Source organism: Lampetra planeri, chromosome 7, assembly GCF_965212315.1.
Source record: "Lampetra planeri chromosome 7, kcLamPlan1.2.h2, whole genome shotgun sequence".
In the NCBI taxonomy this organism is placed as follows: Eukaryota; Metazoa; Chordata; class Hyperoartia; order Petromyzontiformes; family Petromyzontidae; genus Lampetra; species Lampetra planeri.
The window spans coordinates 14,471,449-14,493,899 of NC_136113.1; the positions used below are offsets into that span (position 1 = coordinate 14,471,449).

At 46.1% G+C, this 22,451-nt stretch overlaps 1 protein-coding gene across 1 annotated transcript in view; it reads left to right on the forward strand.

Annotated features, from left to right (window-relative positions):
* SLC24A3 (solute carrier family 24 member 3) overlaps window positions 1-22,451 on the forward strand; it is a 128,308-nt gene that overhangs the window by 4,744 nt on the left and 101,113 nt on the right. The window contains exon 2 of the mRNA XM_078596486.1: window positions 2,363-2,515. Within this exon, the coding sequence (XP_078452612.1) occupies window positions 2,363-2,515 (153 nt within the window). The remainder of the gene's footprint in view (window positions 1-2,362; window positions 2,516-22,451) is intronic.

The following is a 22,451-nucleotide window of genomic DNA, read 5'->3' on the forward strand; positions in this document are numbered from 1 at the left end:
CGGTGCAACTCACACCGTGTGCCCCCCCCCTCCCCGACGCCTTCAAACCAAACCAGAAGCATTACATATAACACGAAGCGCGGCCCCCTCCCTCCCCAAAGCGCGGGGCCCGGGGCAGTCGCCCCGATTCGCCGTGACCCTAGGAACTCCTCTGGGAAGACGGTCGTTTTTTTATGGTTAGCAAAGTGGAAGACCCTTTACGTGTATTTAGCGACACTAAGCCTAATGAAAACCTACAGCTCTGGCAAGAGCCCCTCGATGGAGAATCCCTTTCCTCGGATGCGTGTTGAGCTTAACTGGAATTAGCAGACATTCACGATGCAGGCACGTCTTTCTCCACTAAATATTTTTTTTACGCGCAAGAATACAGCGCGAAAACGTGCGTGGAATTGGGATATTTTTTTGGGGTTGTTGTGAAAATTTGAGAGCCGTCATTTTATTTTTAAAAAATCTATTTAAATAAATACATCCATCCAAGCGCGCGCTTAAAAAAAAGCCTTGCGTTTGTGCCGGGTGGATGCAGGTTACATAACGCACGTGTGTACATACAGTGCATTAGGGGCGAGCTTAACGCACGCACGCGCGCGCGCGCGCGCGCGCACACACATACACGCGCACGCGCGCGCTGCTGGCCCTCTGGGCTTACTTGCACACGCGGAGAAAGTCCACTGACAATACGCTCGGCGTATTCTCCAGGCTACGGTGTGACGGCGCCCAGCCAAATTTGGAACATCACTTACCCTAACTACCTTGTCCCTTGTTAAAATGCATGCCGGGGCTTTAAATGCCCAGGTCGTGTATTATTGAGGCGGGAGGAATTCCTGTGGGCCAAGCAGTCGCCAAGCAACAATTGCTTCATGGAAAATGTAATATTTATGCGATATGCCTGTGTACGTGTATAGGGCGAGTTTCTTTTGAGTGGAGGTTATGTTGGCCATACTTCACCACGGTGATTAGGGCAGGTTAGTGAAGGTGGGAAAAGGTAGGGGTGGGGTGCAGAACAACAATGAATTTTACTGCACTGCCCACAACGCCTATAGCACCTGTGTTTTGGGCATGGTCGTCACTCCCGTAGCATTCTGTGTGATTTGGCCGTATCCGTTCCCTCCATGGATTAGGGTGAAACTGTGAATACATATGTACTCAGATTGTAAATGTTGTGGCTTGGCTCTCCAACACACCGGCGTGCTGTACTCTGTTGACGTGACAACCCTTACTAGTTGGCTGTGTCGGGTGGTGGTGGGTTCTACGACACATTTACATATTTACGCGATCTAGCAAAAAAAAACCTCAATTACATATGAAACGTACGTGCAATGTGCAATCGGAATACAATTAGGGTACTGTGTAATTGATGGTGAAGTAGCAAATTAACAACATCTTTTACGAGTGCAGTCAACATTTCCATGCAGTACAGATTGTTAGTTTTCAGATAATATGAGGGGATTCTCCCCACCAAAATTATACCAAACAGCCCCTCCGGCTCATGGACTAGAAGAGTTTTAAAGATTAAATTCTGTACAGTATCATCATCATCAGCAACAGCAGGCAAGATCATACCACTGCTGGATAAAGGCAATCAGAAATCTGCTGCCATTTCTCATGATTCTCAGCGATGTTATGATCCACCTAGCACCTGCACATGCACTGAATTCATCATTCCATAACTGCCACCTCAACTTTAACGTGAGAACCCCCATCGCTTCTTCCCGTCTCAACTTCACCACCATGGATCATCCCCATGAATTTGTGGATGTTGACCTCCCCGTGTCGTTGGTGATGGGGGAGGGGGGGCATCCGGGCAGGGGGGGGGGCAGGAGGCTTTCTCCACACAATTATTGAGCACATGACCCAAAGACCCAAAGAATCAAGCGACCAGATAAGAGTAAACACGGATTAACAAAGGTGCTGCGAAGAAGAAAAAAAGCCCCAACATCAACACCATTGGAACCTCATTTGCCATTAAAAAATTATGATAATAGATTTTTTTTACCCTTTTATCAGGTGTGGACCAATCAACGTCAAGGACAGTGCATACATTATCAGAGTTATGTTTTTGTTTGCATTATGACTGCAGGTATTGTGGTCTATGCAAACATGACTCCTTGTAAAAAAGGTGTCAGTTTTGTTGCCAGATAAAAATGTAAACACCAATTATCAAACCCAACATCATCGCAGTGTCACGAGTGAGTGCGTGGACTCTGGAGAGTCTCAAGCGCACACCTAGCCTGGCACAAAGCGCCGTGGTGATGTCACCGTCACTTCTTGATGCTGCTGCTGTTGTTGTTGTTGCTGCTGCTGTTGTTGTTGGAACCGTGGCTCGCTGAGCGGACTTGTCACACGGGCCGCTCGTGAATTGCAGGCGAGGCGACGAGGGCTGCCACGCGCGTCCCGAGCGCCGATCCCGGAGTGAAGCGATGGAGCCGCAGGCTGCTCGGGGCCACGTCGCACCACCACCGGCACGACGAGCCACCTCGAGCCAACGACACGGAGGACAAGAACTGCACAGAGCCAGGTTCGATGAAGCCTCCTTGCTTCCTCCCTCCTCCTCCTCCTCCTCCAATGGGGGCAATGCGGTGGCGAGATGTGAACTACCTCGCCTGGTATACAGGAGGCTGTACGTTCAATTCAGACCCCGACACCTGCTGCTGTATATTTGGAATTTGCATGTTCGCTCTCCGCGTTGTCGCGTGGATTTTTTTTCAGGGTTCCTCTGGTGTTTTTCCCTCCAGATTTAGGAAAATGCGTTCCGAGTGTTTGGCTGCTTCGTTGAGCGACCATTCGTAGTCAGGTCGCGTCCGAGAAAGAGCTTCATAGCTCAGCGGTTTAGTTAAATGCCAAGACCTCCTCTTCCTTCAATGCCTAGAGCAGCATTCTTCACTAAGTTTCACAGGGGGGCCACTTTCGCAGATGAGTCATCTATATATATTAAAAAAGGGAAATTAGTGAATATGTGTGTCTGTTCGAAATGTTTAGCATACTTCCCAACATGCAACACACTTGAAATTTGGCATGTGGGTAGCTTCCAGACTGTACACAACGCAAAAAGTATAAAAATAGACTTTTGTATTTGGGGGAGGGGGGGGGGGGTGCGCAATAATGGATATATTATGCACGGCAAGTGAGCGGTGACGTCACATCTGTGATGTCACCCGCATGCGGCAGCGTCACGCAGTGTGCCTGCTGACGTCACGCACCCCTCCTCCCCCACCCTCCGCGTAGGCCGTCTATTAATCCAAGACAAGATTCCAAGTCTCAGGCGAAGCCGGGTAGTCAAGCTCGTCATCGATATGAGGGCTGCCACAGCACCTGCATGGGGTGTTATCAGTATTGCCATGGGTCACCAGTGGCCCGTGGACTTTGCAATCAAGAACACAAGCCTCGATACATCACATCATCATCATACCCCCATGTGTGTGTGTGTGTCGCAACGCTGTAGCATGAGCTTGTTTTGCAGAGGAGGAGGGGGGGGCATAGAACACCTCACTTAAAGCAATGTGAAATCATGAACATAATACAACCTGATTTGTCTGTCGTGCACCCTGCAGGAGCTGCCCAGCCTCTGTGTGTATATATACACATGATGTGTATATTATAAGGCTGTGGCCCATTGCTTAATTGGCACTGGTGTTAAACTACTGCACCAATATTTTGTATGACTCGACTGGAGGTGAGTGGGGGGGGGCGGTTTATGCGCTGGACATTCGATCGCCGCTATTTGGGGGATGGAGGGGTTGACCCCCCCTCTCTCTCCCCCTCCACTGAAGGCTCAACCCCTTCCAGCAGCCGGGGCCGTGCCTCGGGTAACGGCGAATCGAGGCGACTGCCCCGGGCCCCGCGCTTTGGGGGGAGGGAGGGGGGCACGCTTCGGCGTCACGGTGTCAGATGTTGCACTTGCGGTTTAGTTTGAAGGCAGGGAGGTGAGGCTGCCCACACAACGGGGCTTGCTCCGGCCCCCCCCTATTGACGGCCCTGCCAACAGCCCCCCCCAACCACCCACTGACGGCTACGGGGCTGGCGTGTGGCAGAGTTGGGGGGTGGTGGAGGGTGGGGGTAGAGACCACAAACACTTCTCTAAGTTTCTGTGTCTCTCCTCACAACAATCTCAAAATCAACCATCCCCTCCACTCCACCCTCCCCCTTCTACGTCCCAATCGGCAAGCGCTTGTTGTGAAAGCATTTCCGATCTACCCGTGAGCATGGGATGCAAGACGGTGGCGGATTTTTGTGTTTGTTTGTATCGTACCGTGCACGCTGAACCTCTCTCGCACCGTGCGTCGCCAACCGTACGGGGCGAAGGGCAACAACATGGAAGCAGCAAAAAAGCAGTCCTGAAGAAATGCGTTTTCAATTGAAAGCGGCGCAGACGAAAAGAGCCGCCAAGCTAATTAGGGTGACGTCGCGATTTGTGTTTCGTCCTGCCAAGTTTCATGCTGCCAAGTTCAGCGTGCGGCGTTCGTCCACTCAGGCGCCGCTTCCTCGAAGGCTCGCGGGGAAGTACGTAGGTTGAACTTCTTCCGCGCCGTACGTAGCCAACACCCCGCGTCGCTGCCTTCTGTTCGACCAAAACCATCGTCCAAGCGTCGGCTCTCACGGCCCTAGCGCCATTACGGATGATCGACGAAATGGCGCATCGCTGATTTGAACATCGAATGCCGCCGCCGGCCAATTTTGTCGAATACTAAACGCAGCGATGCCACGAAGAAGTCGTGCATCAGAAGGCATGCGTAATGTAGGTTTTTTTGGGGGGTTTAGATCGCATACATATGTAAATGTTTCGTCAAACCCCCCAAAAAACCTGCATTTTGGATGATATTGGTCGCATAAGCCTACGACGTGTTAAAGAAGGCATGCGTTTGGATGTCATGTAGACTTGGACTGGGGTGCTTGGATGTACTTAGGGGCCGTCCATAAATGACGTCACGCACCTAGGGGGGGGGGTCAGACATTTGTGACGATGTGTGACGAGGGGGGGGTGGAGTTTGAGAAATGGTGACGTCACATCAAAATGCGCAACTTTAAATAAATATTGATACACGTTCTACTTAATTAAATAGACTTTTTAATAAATGTTTTCTCCTACAACATCAGAGTGCAGCGCCACATTAAATACGCATTACAATGACAATAGTTTAAAGCGATTTGAAGAATGTTTTATTTTTGGGGGGAGGGGGGGGCAGAGGTTTGTGACGTCATATCTCAGTTTTTGTGACGCCGTGTAACGAAGGGGGGGGGGAGATCAAAAATCGTCCAAAATCGCGTGACGTTATTTATGGACGGCCCCTTAATCGATGCTGCCGTGGGTGTAATAGTTGGGACACTGGACTTCCAAACCAGATGCTGACAGTTCGATCTCCCCGCAAAGCAGCTGAAACAACGGGGTGAGTAGAATAGTGGGTACCTCAAAGTTCAACGATTCTCAGGTGACGTATTTTGTGGGGTTAAATACAGGCTCCTCCTCTTCCAAGGCGTCTGCAAAGTGTGGAAAAGTAGGCCAAATACCCACTAGAGGGACTCTCTAGAGCTCCGTCTACTGTATGTGAACATGTTTAGGCGCTGTGGAGATCGCACGCAACTTTCATTGGACGTCCTGATTCGAGACTGTTATCTGAAAGCTACTTTTAAACAAAACCACATTTTTCTGAATCCTATCTAAATAAGATCCTTTTCACGGACACTTCCTTTCTGCTGCTGCATCTCTATCCAACGTGACCTTGGGAGAGAGAGAAACTTCTGTCTGGTATTCTTGACACGAGAACAATCCAGACGCGTGCGTGCGTCGTACGCGTACGTGCGTAAGAAAACCTTTGACGCCAGCCTTTGCCTGCCGCACACCTCAACCTGATAGTTATATAATCAAATTAGTTTTAAAAAAATTGCACGTAATTTTTAAAAATGATTTAATTGTGAGTACAGTATTTAAAACAATTAATGCAAAAATTGTAATACGGTAACAATGAACAAAAACTTAGTCACAAACTAAAGAATTAACTGTACACAAAATGCATTATTATAGCAGTTTTGTGGCCAAGCGTGGTTCCTGGTGGTCAGGAGTGGTGGATCCAAGGGGGGCGGGGGAGTGGGTGGGGGCAATGGATGCAATTGGGCACCACGGTGGCTAGGAGATGTTAACTACCTCGCCTAGTACACAGGAGGTCGTGGGTTAGATCCCGACCCTGATGCCTGCCGTATATTCGGAGTTTTCGTGTCTCTCTCATCATCATCACGGTAGCTAGGAGATGTTAACTACCTCGCCTGGTATACAGGAGGTCGTGGGTTCGATCCCGACCCTGACGCCTGCCGTATTTTGGAGTTTGCATGTTCTCTCTCCCCGTGGTCACGCAGATTTTTCTCCGGGTCCTCTGGTTTTTCCCTCCACATTTAGAAGCAACATTCGTTTACAGTATTTGGCTGCTATAAATTTCCACGCGATAAGCCACTTCATTGAGCTATCATTTGTGGCCAGGTCGCTTCTGAAAACGGCCTTACCTGGTAAAATAAAAAGCATAGTCTATCGTTTAGTTTTAATTGCCCCTGCATCTTGAGACGCCAGAAATTTCGTAGATATATTTATATTTACCTGACACAAATCTATCATACTACTCTGTAAAAAAAATCTAAGCCTCGAGTGTCTTGGCCGCCTGCCCGCTGGGCTCCTCTTCCAAGGCAACAAATAAAGATTGAATCAAATGTTTTGTGTAACAAATAATCAATGCATGTTTTAAATTGAAACAGCAGAAGAAGTTCGTAAGACGTTATGTAGTCTAGATGGCAGCGCTGAGGCGGTGGGAATAATGAAACGCGAAGACCGACACCGTTAGTTTAAAATTGCTCCAACTTTTAAATTTGTGCTCCTCTTAATGCACTTACTTATTTCACCAGAATATCATTTACGTGCTAGAGAACACGTAAAAAAATACCCCCCAACACTACACATCACCTTGGCATTTTATTACGGAAAAAGAATCAGATTAACTCTGAGTGCTCCGAGTACAGGAGGATTGCGAGAAGAGCATGAAAATGACAGCCGTGTTTTATTTGTATTTTTCACAGCAATGGGTTCTCTATGGGTTGATGCAACAAAATAATGAAGAGGCCTATTTTTAAAACGGCTGGAAATTTCGGGACTAGCCCCCCCCCCCCTGTTCGCTCCCCTCAACCCACCCCCTCAACCCACCCCCTCAACCCACCCCCTGGGAAGTTTCTAGATCCACCTCTGGTGGCCGGACAATGCCTAGGCGAGGTGTTCGTTTCCGTCGATCGCGGCCTTCACCACACTTCGACGAGCAAGAGTGATGGATTATCACACGCGGAGGCGATGGGGGGGGCGGGGTTGTCGTTGTCGGTGACCGTTGCGTTCACCCTCCACCACCCACTCAGGGGCCATCCATTGAGTAGGCACGCAAAAATCTGTCAAAAAATTGACCCCTCCCCCCCTCCCTGTACGCACGCGTACTTTTTACCCCCCCACCCACCTGCGTGCGTACGCCTGACCCCCCCCCCCACGAATCCGATAAAACGGCCGATATTTAATCCACGCAGAAGCGATCAAGGATTCATAATATTAACGTGTTTAAGCAAACAGATAGTCCACCGCCGGACTATCTGACTCATTTGAAGGCCAATGTCGACAAATTATTATCGATGCGTCACACCCCTCCCCGTTTCCTATGCGTACATTGTCAGTAGACCCCCCCCCCCCCATACGCAAGCTACACATTTGGGTTAACCCCTCCCTCCTCCCCCTTCCATGCGTGCGTACTGAATGGATGGCCCCTCAATCCCACTCTCTCACGTCCCACCTCGGCCACCACGGTGATGCCGCGCGCATCACTTGTGCAAATGTCTTTCATTCTTTCAAAAACTGCGGCCATCTGCCACTAAAAGCTCTGCCCACTTGTTTAATGATCGGAAGTGGGGAAGCTGCTCGTGTTGTTTCCATTGCGTCAGACTGGATGGAGGGATGGCTGGGCGGGGGGTCAAACTAAATGCACGCGGTTGTGGGTACGGCGTGTGCGAGAGGCAATGTATTTGCAGTGGCACGCGCGTGAGTTTCTGCTGAGCTGACGCCGCTTTGCCTGACGCGTTCCCCATTTGTTAAGCCCTGCCGGGAGCAGCATCAGCGGTTGCCCAGTGTCCAGTGACTTCTGCGTTGGAGGCTCACAAATACCGGCGGCGCCATTCAAGCCCGCGGGCAGAGCGTGACCTTTGTTTAAAAGGAAGGCGTGCAAAACAACTCATGGGTTGGGGGCGGGTGGGTGGGCACGGCACGGTCATCATCATCACTCTCATCGCTGTGAATACCACGATGGTCACTATCATTGCCACGTTATACTCCGCTGCTCCTGGTGCGCTTATCTGGCTTGGCCACCTGAATGTGAATTTGTAGATGTTGCTCTGCATCCACATCAGCCATACGAAAGAAGGAGGAGGAGGAGAAGAGTGCCGTGGTCATTTTCATCCTCCCCACCTGACGCCATGGGGTTTGGAGCTATTGACCAGGTCCTGGGTGCTGCGTTAGCCCATGGCCAAATATGGAGAACTGACCGTGCAGTTTGACTATGATTTGTCACACGGATGATCCCGTTTAGCCAGCATCCCTGGCCCTTTGACAAAGGGAGACACGTGGTTGCCTGAGCACAGCAGCGGTAGAGATAAAGACAAAAGGGTCGATATTGCACAGAACGAGCAACGGGGTCCTGGAGGAATGTCCATTTAGCGACTGTTAGCCACTTGCGCTAAAGTTTTACGGCAACCGTAGCAACAATTCTGACAAAAGGGCAAGATTTTGGAAAAGCCGGAGCTTTCAGCAATGCCTCTCATTTTTTGAGTTATTTTTAGAAGTAAAGAGCTCTTGAAAGAGGATGGTGTTTTTTTCTCCCCTCCCTTTACCGCGCGCCCTGCAGTTATTTCTCTACATTATTTAGCAGTTGATGGGGTAACTGTGCTGCTGACATCTGTAACTAGAGATGCTGTCAGTCGGATTGTGTGCGCGCGCTGGCTCTGTAAGTCGAATGACAGAAGAGGTGTGTGGTGGCCCGTGCCGTACAAAAATTCCTTTTGGTATTTTTTTTGTTTCATCATTTCGAGTAGTTAATTAACTTATCAACTTGATAAAGAAAAGTAGCAGACAACACATATGTGCACGAAGATCACAAGAATTTACAGATTGGAGGGGCCTTCCTTCAGCAATGGATTGATCATAGCTGCTGCTGATGATCATTAAATAACTTGGATTGCAGGGGAAAAAAAGATATACCTTAATACTCGGAACTGCCACACGGCAGAGTCGCGAGAACGCGTACGCAGTGGATCTTTGCGTTTTTCAATAACTCCTGTTTGTTTTGAATCGATGCTTTTTGAAGCAAGCACGTGGTAGCATGTGATCAGTGAGGGGTTAGCAGTGGTAGCTCTTGGCTTCAGTGTAGGTAAATTGCAAGCTCCAGCATCAGTTTTCCAGCCGTGAAATCAATCCACGGGTCTTTGCAGGAGTTATGAGAATGCAAGGAAGTCTTGGCGAAGCCACCATCCCGTCAAACAATCATTGGGGCCATTTGTCATCTACTTTGGTGGACCCCGAGCTAATGCTGGAAATTTAAGATTTTCATGACCGGGACATTTCCTGTCGTTTCCCCAAAAAAAAAATCTGTATTCATTTTATCAAGCCGAGAGGTATGATGGACGAAGCATTTGAAAGTGTGTGTCACTTATCATTCAGCGCTACAGTGGTATATATATATTTGAACAAGTTGTAAAAATGGCGCCCATATATTTGCATCGATTAGGTCACACTTCCCAAGATATCGCTTGTCACCAGGAGTAGTAATTTAGCAGCACGAAGCGCTGTCCTGGCTAGATACGTTTACATATTTAATTAAAATAACATTTCCTTTCCTTTCTGATCTGCTTTGTCTTCGGTATTTTGGGAAGCCATTGGATACATTTTCGCCCATTTGGCAAGTCCCTACAAGCAACGCAACATTATACTCGAGTTGTATTTATATTGGATCGTCTTTGCAAGAGTGTTTGACAGACGGACAGCAAGAGCTAGTGCATGCGATTTTTTGACCCAAGTTGTAAAAAAAAAGCACAATTTTTTCGAAAATGTTTATATGCTCTTATATAATAATGTCCCTTGTTCATCGAGAAAAGACACACGGAGACTTGAAACTATTTATCAGGATGGTCTTGCATTGGGGTCTTTGACCGATATCATGAATCAGTGTAGCCTCAATTTACTATGAAGGTAAATTATTATTATTATAAGAATAGCCATGGCTGAAAATAAAAAAAATGTCTATACAACGCTCTATTTTATTGTCACTATTATTTGTCAGTGGCCCTATTAATTGTTTTTCAAAATGAAATGGAGGGTTTCCTGCAACAGTAAAAAACAACAACCCCTTTGATGATGTGTATTTTTCCAGGCCGTTTACGATGAATGAACGAAAGAACGAATAGCCTGAAAACGTTGGTGGAACTTTCACTCGCGTTTATCACCATCACACGGTCATGTTCGCGGGGCACGTGGTGGGGATGGGCTTAAAACACGAAATCCAAAAAGAACCCCTTCCCGACCTCTCAACTCACACCCAGACTTCAGGCTGGCACCTCCGATTAGCACGGTTGGCTACGTACGGCGCGAAAGAAGTCCCACGCACTACACACGCACGTAATGGGTTCCCCTAACGATGTCGATCAACGCGACTGGCTGTGGGCGCGATGTTATCGGGCTCGTCTCACGCCCGACGCACTTGCCCACCGTTAAGCCATTGGTGAAAAAAAAAAAATCACCCCCAGCGATCTTGAAACAGCCTGGAAAATGCCCCCGAGGAGACCCCGAATAGTTTCCACTGCTCGAACAAGTTTGATTGGAGGTGGTCTCTGCCACGAGAAGTACTGTGTATCTTACGATCGCAAGCCGTCCACCACCCCCGCCCCCCCCACCTCGGTTTTAATGGATTTTTTCCAAGCTCTGTCTGGGAAACACCAGCGATGAATTTTCCAGCCATTTGCCGAGCTGTTCCCTCGTGATAGAGAAGGGATGAAGTTCTTGATTTCGGCAGTTGAAGCTCGAAATTGAGATCACGGACGTCGGTGGCATAACAACGAGGTGGGAACAAAAGCACGATGGGAACAAGACAATGTTATTGCCCGCTGTTATTTTCCCTCTCGATTCATTTTCCGTGTGTCGTGGGTTATGTTATAACGCGAAGAATGAAAAGGTTGTTGCAGAATAGCTTATGAGAAATATTAAGCGAAGTGTTGTGAGTGAGGTCGGTAAGTAAAAATGCAGGAATATGTGAAGATGAATTTTTTTTATTCACAGAAAATACTAATTTGTAAATAACACCAACTGAAGATTGATTCACATGTAGTGTATTGAAGTTATGTTTTCATGCATATAGCTGAAGAGTTAAAACAATCACAACCACAACTCTGTTTCTTTCATTTAAGAGGTAATAAATCACGTGATAAATTGAAACCCTTTGAAATTATTTATTGTTGCTCAACTCTGAATGGCTGAAAGCAATATGCGTGTAGTTTTATAATGGTCTGTACAATTATTTTACTTTATTTTAATATAATCTGTCATACTCGTGCTGTTAAAATAATTGAGCTCATTATACGTTGTACGTAAAATATATTACTTTACTTAAAATATATTATTTTACGTACAAAGCCGTTGTAAACCAAAATAAGTGGAGTTTTTTTTTTCTACCTGTGTTTAAAATGCTGTTGTTTTGAGAGGTGGGTCAGAGCTGAGTTGGCACCGTTTTAAAATCCTGCATTCAAATCTGAGCAGCCAGCCCTGCTACCAATGATCGCACGCAAAACAAAACGTTATATTTTAATTTTTGCACTTCATTTCCCTCAATTCCAGCTGCGAGAATGAAAAAAACCCGTCAAATTCACCGACACACGACGAACGGAGGGTCGGTGAGAAAGTGCTGCCCCCTACTGTGGACAGGAGGTTACCGTCATTTCAGCGGCGTTGATTCGGCGCAAGCAAAACTTTGGACCGGTTTTGACACACGGTGCCTCATCAGCAGAGCCAGGCTCGCTTGAATCAATGCTGGCGAGATGCCAGATGTTACAGGCAAGGACCCCCTTCTTAAAGATATAGGTCCTATGTCGACACAACGTGGTTGCTGTACGACACACATTTCAAAACACAGCACATTTTGTGTCAATGGTGTGGCTTCATTCCTCGATGTGTCGAGGCTTGTTTTAATCTCCTGCAGCTCAACAACTTAATTTCAGGGATATGTATTTAGGTCTTACTCACGGAACTTACTATGACATCTAATCTACTGACAATACCAACGCCTGACGTAGCAATTGGCCATGGCTGTAATTCCGCAGTCTTTGGTGGCTATGAGTTTTGAATATTTAATGCGAAATGGGAACCAGAAACATCCGTGCCGTAAGCCCTTTTTGTCTTTGGGGACTCTAAGCCTTCGGGCGAGTTTAGTCCACGATTGGTGTGGTCGAGAGATGGAGCCGTCTTACGCCGTCGTTTGCATTTCGATCGCTATAAAAGCCACATTTACCACGGGATATCGATCACCACGTTGTATGCTTTCGGGACCCTTTCTCTCGATTTGAATACTTATTTGCGGCAACTCATTTTGCCGACCTCTGCGGCGATGTGAGTGTGATGACACAATTATGCCAGCCGTTGCCCGTTTCAAATGGACCGCTGTGCTACAGGGTTACCCGTCATTACGTGGACGCGGTGGACTTGTGAGGGGTAATCGCAAGCAATAAAACATTTTCACCCAACCTATTCTGATGTAAACAAATGAGTTGGCGATGCTGCGTTGGCATTAGCGCACAAGCACAATTAACAAGCAAAAGAATCAACAGGTTCACGAATAACGTTATGGCCTTAAAAGAAAAACATCAGAATCCAAATATGTATTGAAACTGGAGGAAGCCGGTGAGCTTTACAGCTCTTTTTCACAGATGGCCAGTGCAACGTACAATAAAGGGAAACAAATCACTCAAATACATACCAATACAACGAAGCTACCTCCATCCTACCAGGTAAAGCCCACTGAGGTATTTGTGCCGATACGTGTTCTCTCTCTCTCTGTATCTTTGTGATATCTGTCTGCTTATATGTCTGTCTATAGTTTTTCTGGTTAGATTTTTGTTGCTATTTCTTTTATACCTGATGATGATTGCTTGCGTCGCAATCGAAACGTCGTAGTATGCTATTATTTAATTTATTATTTTATCTTTATACGTGACTTTACTGAAAGAACCAAATAATAATTTCCTGCAGTCATGAAAGCTCCAAATTAAGATTGTATTTACTTATTTTTCAGAAGCGACCTGGTCGCATATGATAGCTCAACAAAGTGGCCAATCATTTGGACATTTATAGCAGCAACATAATCTCAAATAATAGGCAACGATTCAGGCAACAGCCCTGCTTCATAGCACATGACGGACGTGTTGATTCTTTTGAAATTCTGATTGCAGCTCGGAAGCTGGTATATTAAACCTAATAACTCCATAATTTAACCAGTTAATACGCATAGCTAAATTGCAGCCTACGAAAAAGTGATTGGCACTAATTTTTTGTATGGTGGCTGATTACAGATATCATTATAGGTGAAATATATAGCTCCTATATGTAGAAATAAGTTCAACTCGTCTGGTGATATTCATCGAGAGTGGAACCAAGCATCAGTGAATGAACAAATATCAATCTTAAGCTCACGATACATGCATAAATTCCCCTGTGGAGAAATTTACGTTGTTTTGATTCACATGTGTTGTTTGTCATGGATTCGAGTCACTACTGCAGCCACTAGTGGTGCTATAACTCACCGTGATGTTACAACTTTTTTTTCCGTATCGAATGGTGACAATTACTCTCGTTTGAGTGGTTGGAAGGAAATTTGGTATACGGTCTATAAAATAAACCCATAGCATCCATGCACCACATCGTAACAGGTATCAGCCATAAATCATCTCAATTATGAAAAATTACCTGCAGATTGCTCAATCGGGGGATTAGACACGGCAGCAACATTCGGCCCTGACGGTGAAAGACTTGACAGGAACCTCCTGAAGAAGTCTTGAGATTCAAAGTGAGGCTTTTCTGAATAAACAAGCGGAATCATGAATGTCAGGGGACAGTGCCATGGGGGGGCTCGCCGCTCATTGCAAATGTGGCCGGAGCCGAGTGCTGCTAACTAAAAAAATATAATCTTGATTTGAAGTTTTCGTAACTGCAGGAATCCATACGCTTTGGTTCTACGTGACTTTACTGATATATATTATTTTTATTTTGTTTTATATTTCTACCTACGTGACTTCAACGAAAGAACCAAAGAGTATAAAAAATATATTTTTGTTTTATTTGACCAGGTAAGGTCCACTGAGCTATTTCGCTCTTTTTTAGATAATTAATTTTTGCCACGAATGATAGCTCAACAAAGTGGCTCATCACGTGGAAATGTATCGCAGCCAAATACTCTAAACGCGTGTTTCTAAATGTGAAGGGGAACAGCGGAGGACCGAGAGAAAAATCCACGCGACCACACTGGGAGAGAGAAACGAGCAAACTCCAAATATACAGCAGCAGGCGTCAGGGTCGGATTCGAACCCACGGCCACCATGTATACCAGGCGAGGTAGTTAACATCTCGCCACACTGTAGGCGTGTCACCCGAACGACTAGAACACCGTCTGCGTCTCTCTCAGTGGACCTAGAGATCCCGTGACATTATTCTAAAAGGAGTAGGCCACGTGTCCCGACATTACAGCCTACATTTGCCAATGTTCAAAATTGTACCTGCGTGTCCGCTGACAGTAATTGTGTGAAAACCACATCGCATCATGCCCCCACAACTGGCGGCAGACATTACGTGCAATATATACACACACACACAACCGTGTGAAAAGCACAGCGCCTTCGTGATAGCATTGCACTACAGCCATGCGAATGGCGCAAACACCACGGGTAATAACATTGTTACGAATGGTGAAAGCTTACGTGTTTAAGAACTAGCCGGCTCGTGCCGATACCACTTCATATCACTGAGATCGCTGCACCCATTTGAAGACGCTGTCGTGCCAATCTGCTGCTCCAACTCGATAGTGGGATTTTGTACCCCACCATCCACATGCCTCGGAATTATATCCGCGGTGACACCTCGTGATTCCCTCATTCGCATCACCTTGCTTGCATTGAACACAGTTTAACAAAAACAAACACAGCAAGAAAAACGTGTCCGCCTAATAGCGGAGCAATATATGATAATATAGGCGAACGTAACTGCGATATGGGGCTGTCCCTAAATGGCGTCACGCACCTAGGGGGGGGGGTCATACATTTGTGACAATGTGTGACAAGGGGGGGGGGGTGAGAAATGTGACGGCACATCAAAATGCGCAACTTTATATAAATATAAACAACACGTTCTACTTAATGGAATAGACTTTTTAATAAATGTTTTCTCCTACAACATCAGAGTGCAGCGCCACATTAAATACGCACTACAATGACAATAGTTTAAAGCGATTTGAAGCATGTTTTATTTGGGGGGGGGGGCAGAGCTTTGTGACGTCATATTTTGGGGGGGGGGCTGACTTTTTGTGACGCCGTGTGACGAAGGGGGGGGGGTCAAAAATCGTCCAAAATCGCGTGACGTCATTTATGGACGGCCCCTATGAAGAATAATAATGATGAGTCAAGGTAGATCGCAGGGTAATTGCGGCGTGGCCATTTGCGAGCCCGCTATGTTAACGCCCTGCCAAATGATTCCCCCAACACACCCCACGGCCCACACGCTCCCTTCAGCATATAGCGTCTGACCCACATTTCATGTGAAAAACAAACAAACCCAGCGGGCTCGGACACCACGAGCTTTCTTCTGATTGCATCGTGGGGAGGGCAAAGGTGGGCAGGAGGGTTTGGTGGTTTTAAACAAAACATTTTTACGGTCGCACTCAACCGCGCTAATTTGACCATGAATGGTTCTCTGTAATGTGCTCCTGACATTTGTGATCTGTGTCAACGATGATGTCAAAATTAATTTACTTAAAAATCCTTCCCCCCCGCTCACAACGATGATGTCAAAATTAATTTACTTAAAAATCCTTCCCCCTGCTCACCACCACCATTACCATTCCCACAATGCAATGGGGGGGGGGGGGTGATGCTGCTGATGCCTTCCCCTTTGAAGTAGTTCTGTAATTTTGTTGCAGTGTCGTAGCCATCGTGCGGCAGCGATATTCATTAACCCCGCGGCCTGCAAATGTCTTATTTACAGCGGCAGGAGGCAATGATGACAAGCAAAGAGCGTTATCTCGAGCCGCAGCTGCCTTCTACATTTTGTTCCTGTCGCTGGCAACGTCTGCTCGTGCAAGCGCGGGCAGACATTTAATACGAGCGAGGGTTGGGACATTGTTCACGATTTTCCGCAAATAAGGGAGATGCAGTACCCAAATGACTGTGGGTAATTTAGTGACGGATTGAATAGATAAGGGAGCGATGCAAATGCGGCAAAGGGCAAACTGCAATAGAGTAATAGGCGGGAAGAAATTTGTGCTTGTGCGAGGAGTCCAACATAACTTTTTCTGCTTAGATTTTTTTTCCCCAAAAGAGATTATGTCTAAACACATTGAGTCAGCTGATGAGATTTGTAAGGCGACAGGTCTTCAATGGCTGTGAGTGTGCAATTTGCCAATTGTATATTTTTTGCAGTGAAAAGCGTGTACATTTTGACCAAATCAATCGTATGCATTTCCTAATTTTCGTATCCGTTGCTCTTTGGTTTTGCACGGCAAGTGAGAGATTGGCTGACACGTAAGACGTTTATTCCACAAGCGTGTAAAAAAGTCCACCTTCAAATCCAGCGACACTTCCTCGTGTTTCTCTAAAGTTCAGAAACATACGGAGGGCCAGCGTCATGTTGCCTCTCTTTTGGTGACAGAAACCCTATTTTATTTTATCTAACGTGTAAGGCGAACACTTAAAAGGCTCCTACACACAATTTTCATATTTTCAGAGTGCTCACATCTTGTGCTACGAAGAGGGGAAGTTGGTTGTGAAATTATCAAATCATATTCTGGGATCGATGTACAATTTCTCACTGCTGTCTGAATGGAAATGCTTATTCAGTAGAGTAACATTCACTCTTCATTACTTTGTTGTTGAAAGATGTCTCCAAATTTTGTTGATTAGCAATCAGGCCATTTCACCGGGCACGCGAAGAAAGAAAACACACACTTTATACGATATTAGATTAATTTCTGAACAAGTGCATAATGCCCGGAATGAAACTGTGCACAGAGTTTGCTCGTTAGACAGAGCCCACAGTGTGGGCAAACAAAGCCTCATCGCGCGCACACACACACAGTGTGTTTAAAGCACTCCGCTTTGGCAGTCAAACGAGTTGCCCTCATGGTTAGAAAACATTGCATTCGTACCGTTTGTTTACCCCCTTTTGCTGTGGAAAAAACTGCCGTTGCCTTTTTTTGATCCCTTCATGTGCCTGATGCGGTTACGATATTTTCAGTTGTTGATGTCGATTTCATGTGTGTGTGTTTTTTTCTACCGCGGTAATTGCTCACTGAGCTTTGAAACCTATACTATTTTTGTGTTTTAGTGTTTTTTTTATAGCTTGCTAGGCACTGCTTCATTTCAGACGGTGGAATACATCGTTTACTGCACTTACGTTTCCCTTTCCACTGAAAGCAACAATGTGTGCGTGACAGTTCCAAATCTTTGAACACCGCATTGTAGGTTATTCACGGTTGTCTGCAGATCTGCGATGTCTCTTCGAGCTGTGCCGCGTGCGGTTCAACACAGTGTCCGACGTTTCGCTCCGCGTCCTGGGAGCTCCTTGAGTTCCAGAGGAAGCTCCCAGTGGAACGTCGGACATCACCCCGAAAAACTAAAACACATGGGAGAGGTGGCGGGGAGGGGCACGTTTATCGACAAAATGAACACTCGAAAGAGAATCTGAGTCAGGAGTGACTGAAAACGATTTACTTAAACTCCAGCGTGTGTTTTTAATTGCCTGCTGTCATTTTACGCCTTTTTCTCAACCCAAAAAATTACAATCGGCTTAGATTCGTGAACTTTTTATGTATTTTGTGAGTCTTTTTTTAGACGTGCCTCTTTGTTACGTATGTATCTGTCACTAATGTTGACCTTTTTAATTTCGGCATCTTTATATACAGTCCTAAACGCTCTCCCATGTAAAAGTTGAAGTCGATATTTTTAATCTTGGGATTTTCATGCTGAGCCTTTAAAGAGTTAACTTAGCGCACTGCAATATTAATATGAAGTCCTGTGTTTGATATCCAGCCATAGGCGAACATCAGTGTGCGAGGGGATAGACCAGGACCTGAATTGGTTCTGGCTCCCCTTCATCAACCCGCATTGACCGGCATGGTGAAGTATGGCCAATCAACCCCTATGACCAACACAGCATGGAGGAACCGTCATCCAGCAGTGGATAGACAAAGGTGTTTAACAAAAAAACAAAATCTTTTTTATTATTTCATTCGTGGAATGGGCTGAGTGCATTTGCGACACTGCCCATGCACCTGGACTTTGCAATCAGTATAATTGTAGTGACATGCTGCCCAAAGTTAAGTGCCTCAATTCCACATTTCACACAATACTCGCACGCGTATAATGGGAGAACATATTTCTGGGTCTTGCACATATCCTTTTTTTCCCCCGAATGATTGTAATCTCCAGTTTTTTTGGGTTAAAGTTGAAATTGGGCACACTTTTGGGGTCGCATTAAGGTCACAAAAGAATAATAAAGCAGGAAAAATAATTAAAATGTATAAATAAAATCTATTGATTTCGATAGCACCTTCAAACATGAGTTTTTTTTTCTCCGAAAGTATTGAATGAGCGATGATAATGGAGCCTCACGCGGCGAATGTCCGCGTGACTTCGCGAGACGACCTTGCGCGTCGTGAGGTTACGGGGAAAAGTTGGCAAGCGCATCACGTCACTGCCGAATAATTATCCTCGGAACAAAAGTAGCTACAAATGCTACGGGCCCCACACTTTCAAGGGCCCCGCGCTAAATGCTTTCAAGCATTTCCTTGCAGTCACGAAAGCTTCAAATCTAGAATGCTTTCAAGCTATCAATTCCGGTTCAGTGATTCTGCACTTGTTCTATTACTATAGTACTATACCGCCTTCTACTTTTATGAACGACTGGGTCTTTAAGGTTAGTGATTTGTCGTATTATCTGGCTGTATAGCAAATGAAAAAATACAATTACTTTACTATGCAAGTCAAACATTTGTATTGTAATATTTATGTGTTTTTTTATTTTAATTTAGGGCTCCTTTATAACACATGCTACGCAATGGCGGAGCCAGGATTTTTAGGTAGGGGGGACAACCCCTCCAGCAATGTAAAATGATAGGAGTTGTTAGTAAGTAAGGACTTGTCCCTTGCTTTTTATTTGACGCGTGTGCGGCGACGGTGCAGCCATCGATCGAGGGTCCAATTCTAACCGTGTTGTGTGATCGGCATCGCGCTCGCTGTAGGTGAATGCCTTCAGGGAAGTCGTGAACTGTATACGCAACTGCGCACAATTCTGTGAGTCACTTATAACTGCTTTGCCGTTACTATTGTCCTATCATCTCAAAGAGTCCCTGGCACATAATAATATGCTACACAGTGGCAGTGGGGGTCGCAAAATGCCGATTTATTACTAATAAACGCCAATGATCCGATCGAAATCCCTAATTTCGATCGGATAATTGGGGGGGGGGGGGCACGTGCCACCCCCCCCCACTGGCTCCGCCAATGATGCTACAGGCCCCGCACTAGCTTAATCCGGCACTTGCATCACGCGTGATGTCACCGCCTTGGCGGAAAAGCCTTAGCTATCCAGCGTTCGTTGGGTTTTTAAAAATTACAACTTCTTTTTTTTATCAACGTGGACCGTTTTCCTCTATGGCCAGTCCCTAAAAGCAACACAATTTCACACGAAACGTTGAGCGATTTCGTATCATCTGTACAAGAGTAATCGAGCTCCCAACCCATTACAGCCACACTGGCTGGTGGATAAAGCCCTTTTATTAACCGCTTGCAACCTTAGTTGGAACGTGTAAAAATATTGTATCTCCATGTCGACTTCTCAATGAGGTGGTTTTTCTGAAATCCACCGATTGAACTAAACAACCAACACATTCTCACTTTTGCTTTTGTTCAAGATGATTTAGTTGTTGTTGTTGTTTGCCTTTTATCGATTTCTAAACTCAAAATAATTGAACGGATACCACGGTGTCCGAGACAGTCGTACGGGTGCAGCTGTAATCGATTTGTTTTTTACGCGCAAAACAGTCGGACGTCCAAATCGGTCGGTGATGTAAAGTATTGCTTTTAATCATGAAAGCTGGGTAGTCTTGCACGGTGAACAAAAGTACAAAGGCAAGAATGCAACGCGTTCCAGACGACGTGGAAACGGAGCGATGAAATGGTGGGACAAAGTGTTCCCGGTTGCGCACACGTCGTTTTTGTTGTTGTTGTTGTTTCCATTAATGATTGTAACCTGATTGCAATCATCCACCTAAGCGGAAGCAAGATGGTGTTGTTGCATTGCAGGACCGTGAGAGATGTTGACGGCTTGGGGAGGTCATCATCAAGCAGTGGATTGATCATGGCTGATGATGATGATCAGTGTGTATGTTGTACATGTAGTCGTAAACCTTGTACGTGAGGGTTGTTTTTGCGCGCCTGGTTTCTCGCTGTTCGGTCTCACTCACTCCTCGTGCCGCTCCCGCTTAAGAGAGCTGAAATTGTAACTGTTCCCCATCACGGGGTTCGTGAACGTCTTTATCACGCTTCCTAATGCAGCCGCATTGAAACTGCTGATGGTGTTGCTGCATCATTGAAGCGCCGACACCATTACCGTGGCTTGCAGCGGCAGGAGGAAGGTGCTGGGAAGGCATTTGTGATCACTGCTGGCAGGCGAGATGCGTTCGCGCGGATTGTCTGGGTGCGTTTAACACGTAGGCTTTCGCAACCAATGTTAACCATTATAGAGGTTTTTTTGGGGGTTAGATCAAGCCAATATAAATGTGTCACCAAACCCGCCACCATCTGACAGGGCCATTTGGTAAGGTTTGTAACGCAAACAAAACATGGCACTTCGTTACTAGTTCAGCACACCGGTGTGTTGGAGAGTAAATCCACAACATTTGCAATTTGCCTGATGAGACTGGTTGTAAATACCGGCGAAACGACCTACTCAAATTGTAAATGTTGTGGGTTTACTCTCCAACACACCGGTTAGTACTCAACTAGTAACTAATTGGCATGTTTTGTTTACGTGAAAAACCTCACTAATTGGCTGTGTCGGGTTGGTGGCGGGTTTAACGACACATTTATATTTAAGCGATCTAACCCCCCCCAAAAAAACCTCCATTGTATGTTTGAGGCGCGTTGGGCGCCTTCAAACTCGCTTACGTGGGTAGACGCGAGCGGACCTCGTGCCACCGGTGAGAAATGAGCACTTTCTGCAAGGCCGGGTTCTCGCCGCAGACGAGTTTTTGTTGTTGTTGTTGTTGTTGACAAATTGTCGAGATTGAGGCACCCGGCAAGTTGGGTCCTTGTCCCCGACGGTCAGCAGACGGGAAGAGAAAAGTGTCACTGACGGAATTGGAGAATAGCCAACGCTCGTCGACACAGTTTAGATGGGGGGGGTGGGGCATCGATTTATAATTTCATTCCGCGTCGTTTTAAGTGACGGAAGACAACTCCTGAGATTGTAAGTCCGTGGATCTGTTTTGCAATAAAGTGGTTAACTAAGTCGAGAGAGTGTCGTTGACACAAAAGGCAAATCTTTTGTTAATTTCCAATCGCCCCCCAATGTCCCAAGTGTGTGCGCGTGTGTGCGGTGTAGCGTCACTGCACACGGGATAGTGATTTGGTGAGAGCCATTCGGGTTATCTGTTTCTCACACAGCTACGATTGACAAATTGAGTAAGACAAAAAAACCCCCCATATGGATTGAGAAGCAATCGCAGACTGGTTCTTCATTACTCTTCAGAAATGAGTTCAATCTGTCACGTGCAATTATAAAGTAAACACGTTGCGACATTATTTTTGTTTCAGTTGTTTTCAAAAGTTGTTCACCCATACTCTTTGGTTCTTTCGGTAAAGTCACGTAGACGGAAAATGAATAGATCACGACGTTTCGAAGTTATTTACCTGCTTATATATGTATATTGAAAAAATTATTGACGGTAAAATGAGAAATACAGTTATTATTGGATCTCAACACAGCCCACTCCAGTGTTGACGTGTCAGTAGATTGGGCTTCGGCGGGAAGTTTAAAGACAACGAATATGACTGCACGCAAGTGTGCAGCCCGTGCATGTATTTATCGTACATGCATGCTCGTGTATGCGAGAGCAGTTAGCACGCTGCATTACGAACCTGGCGAC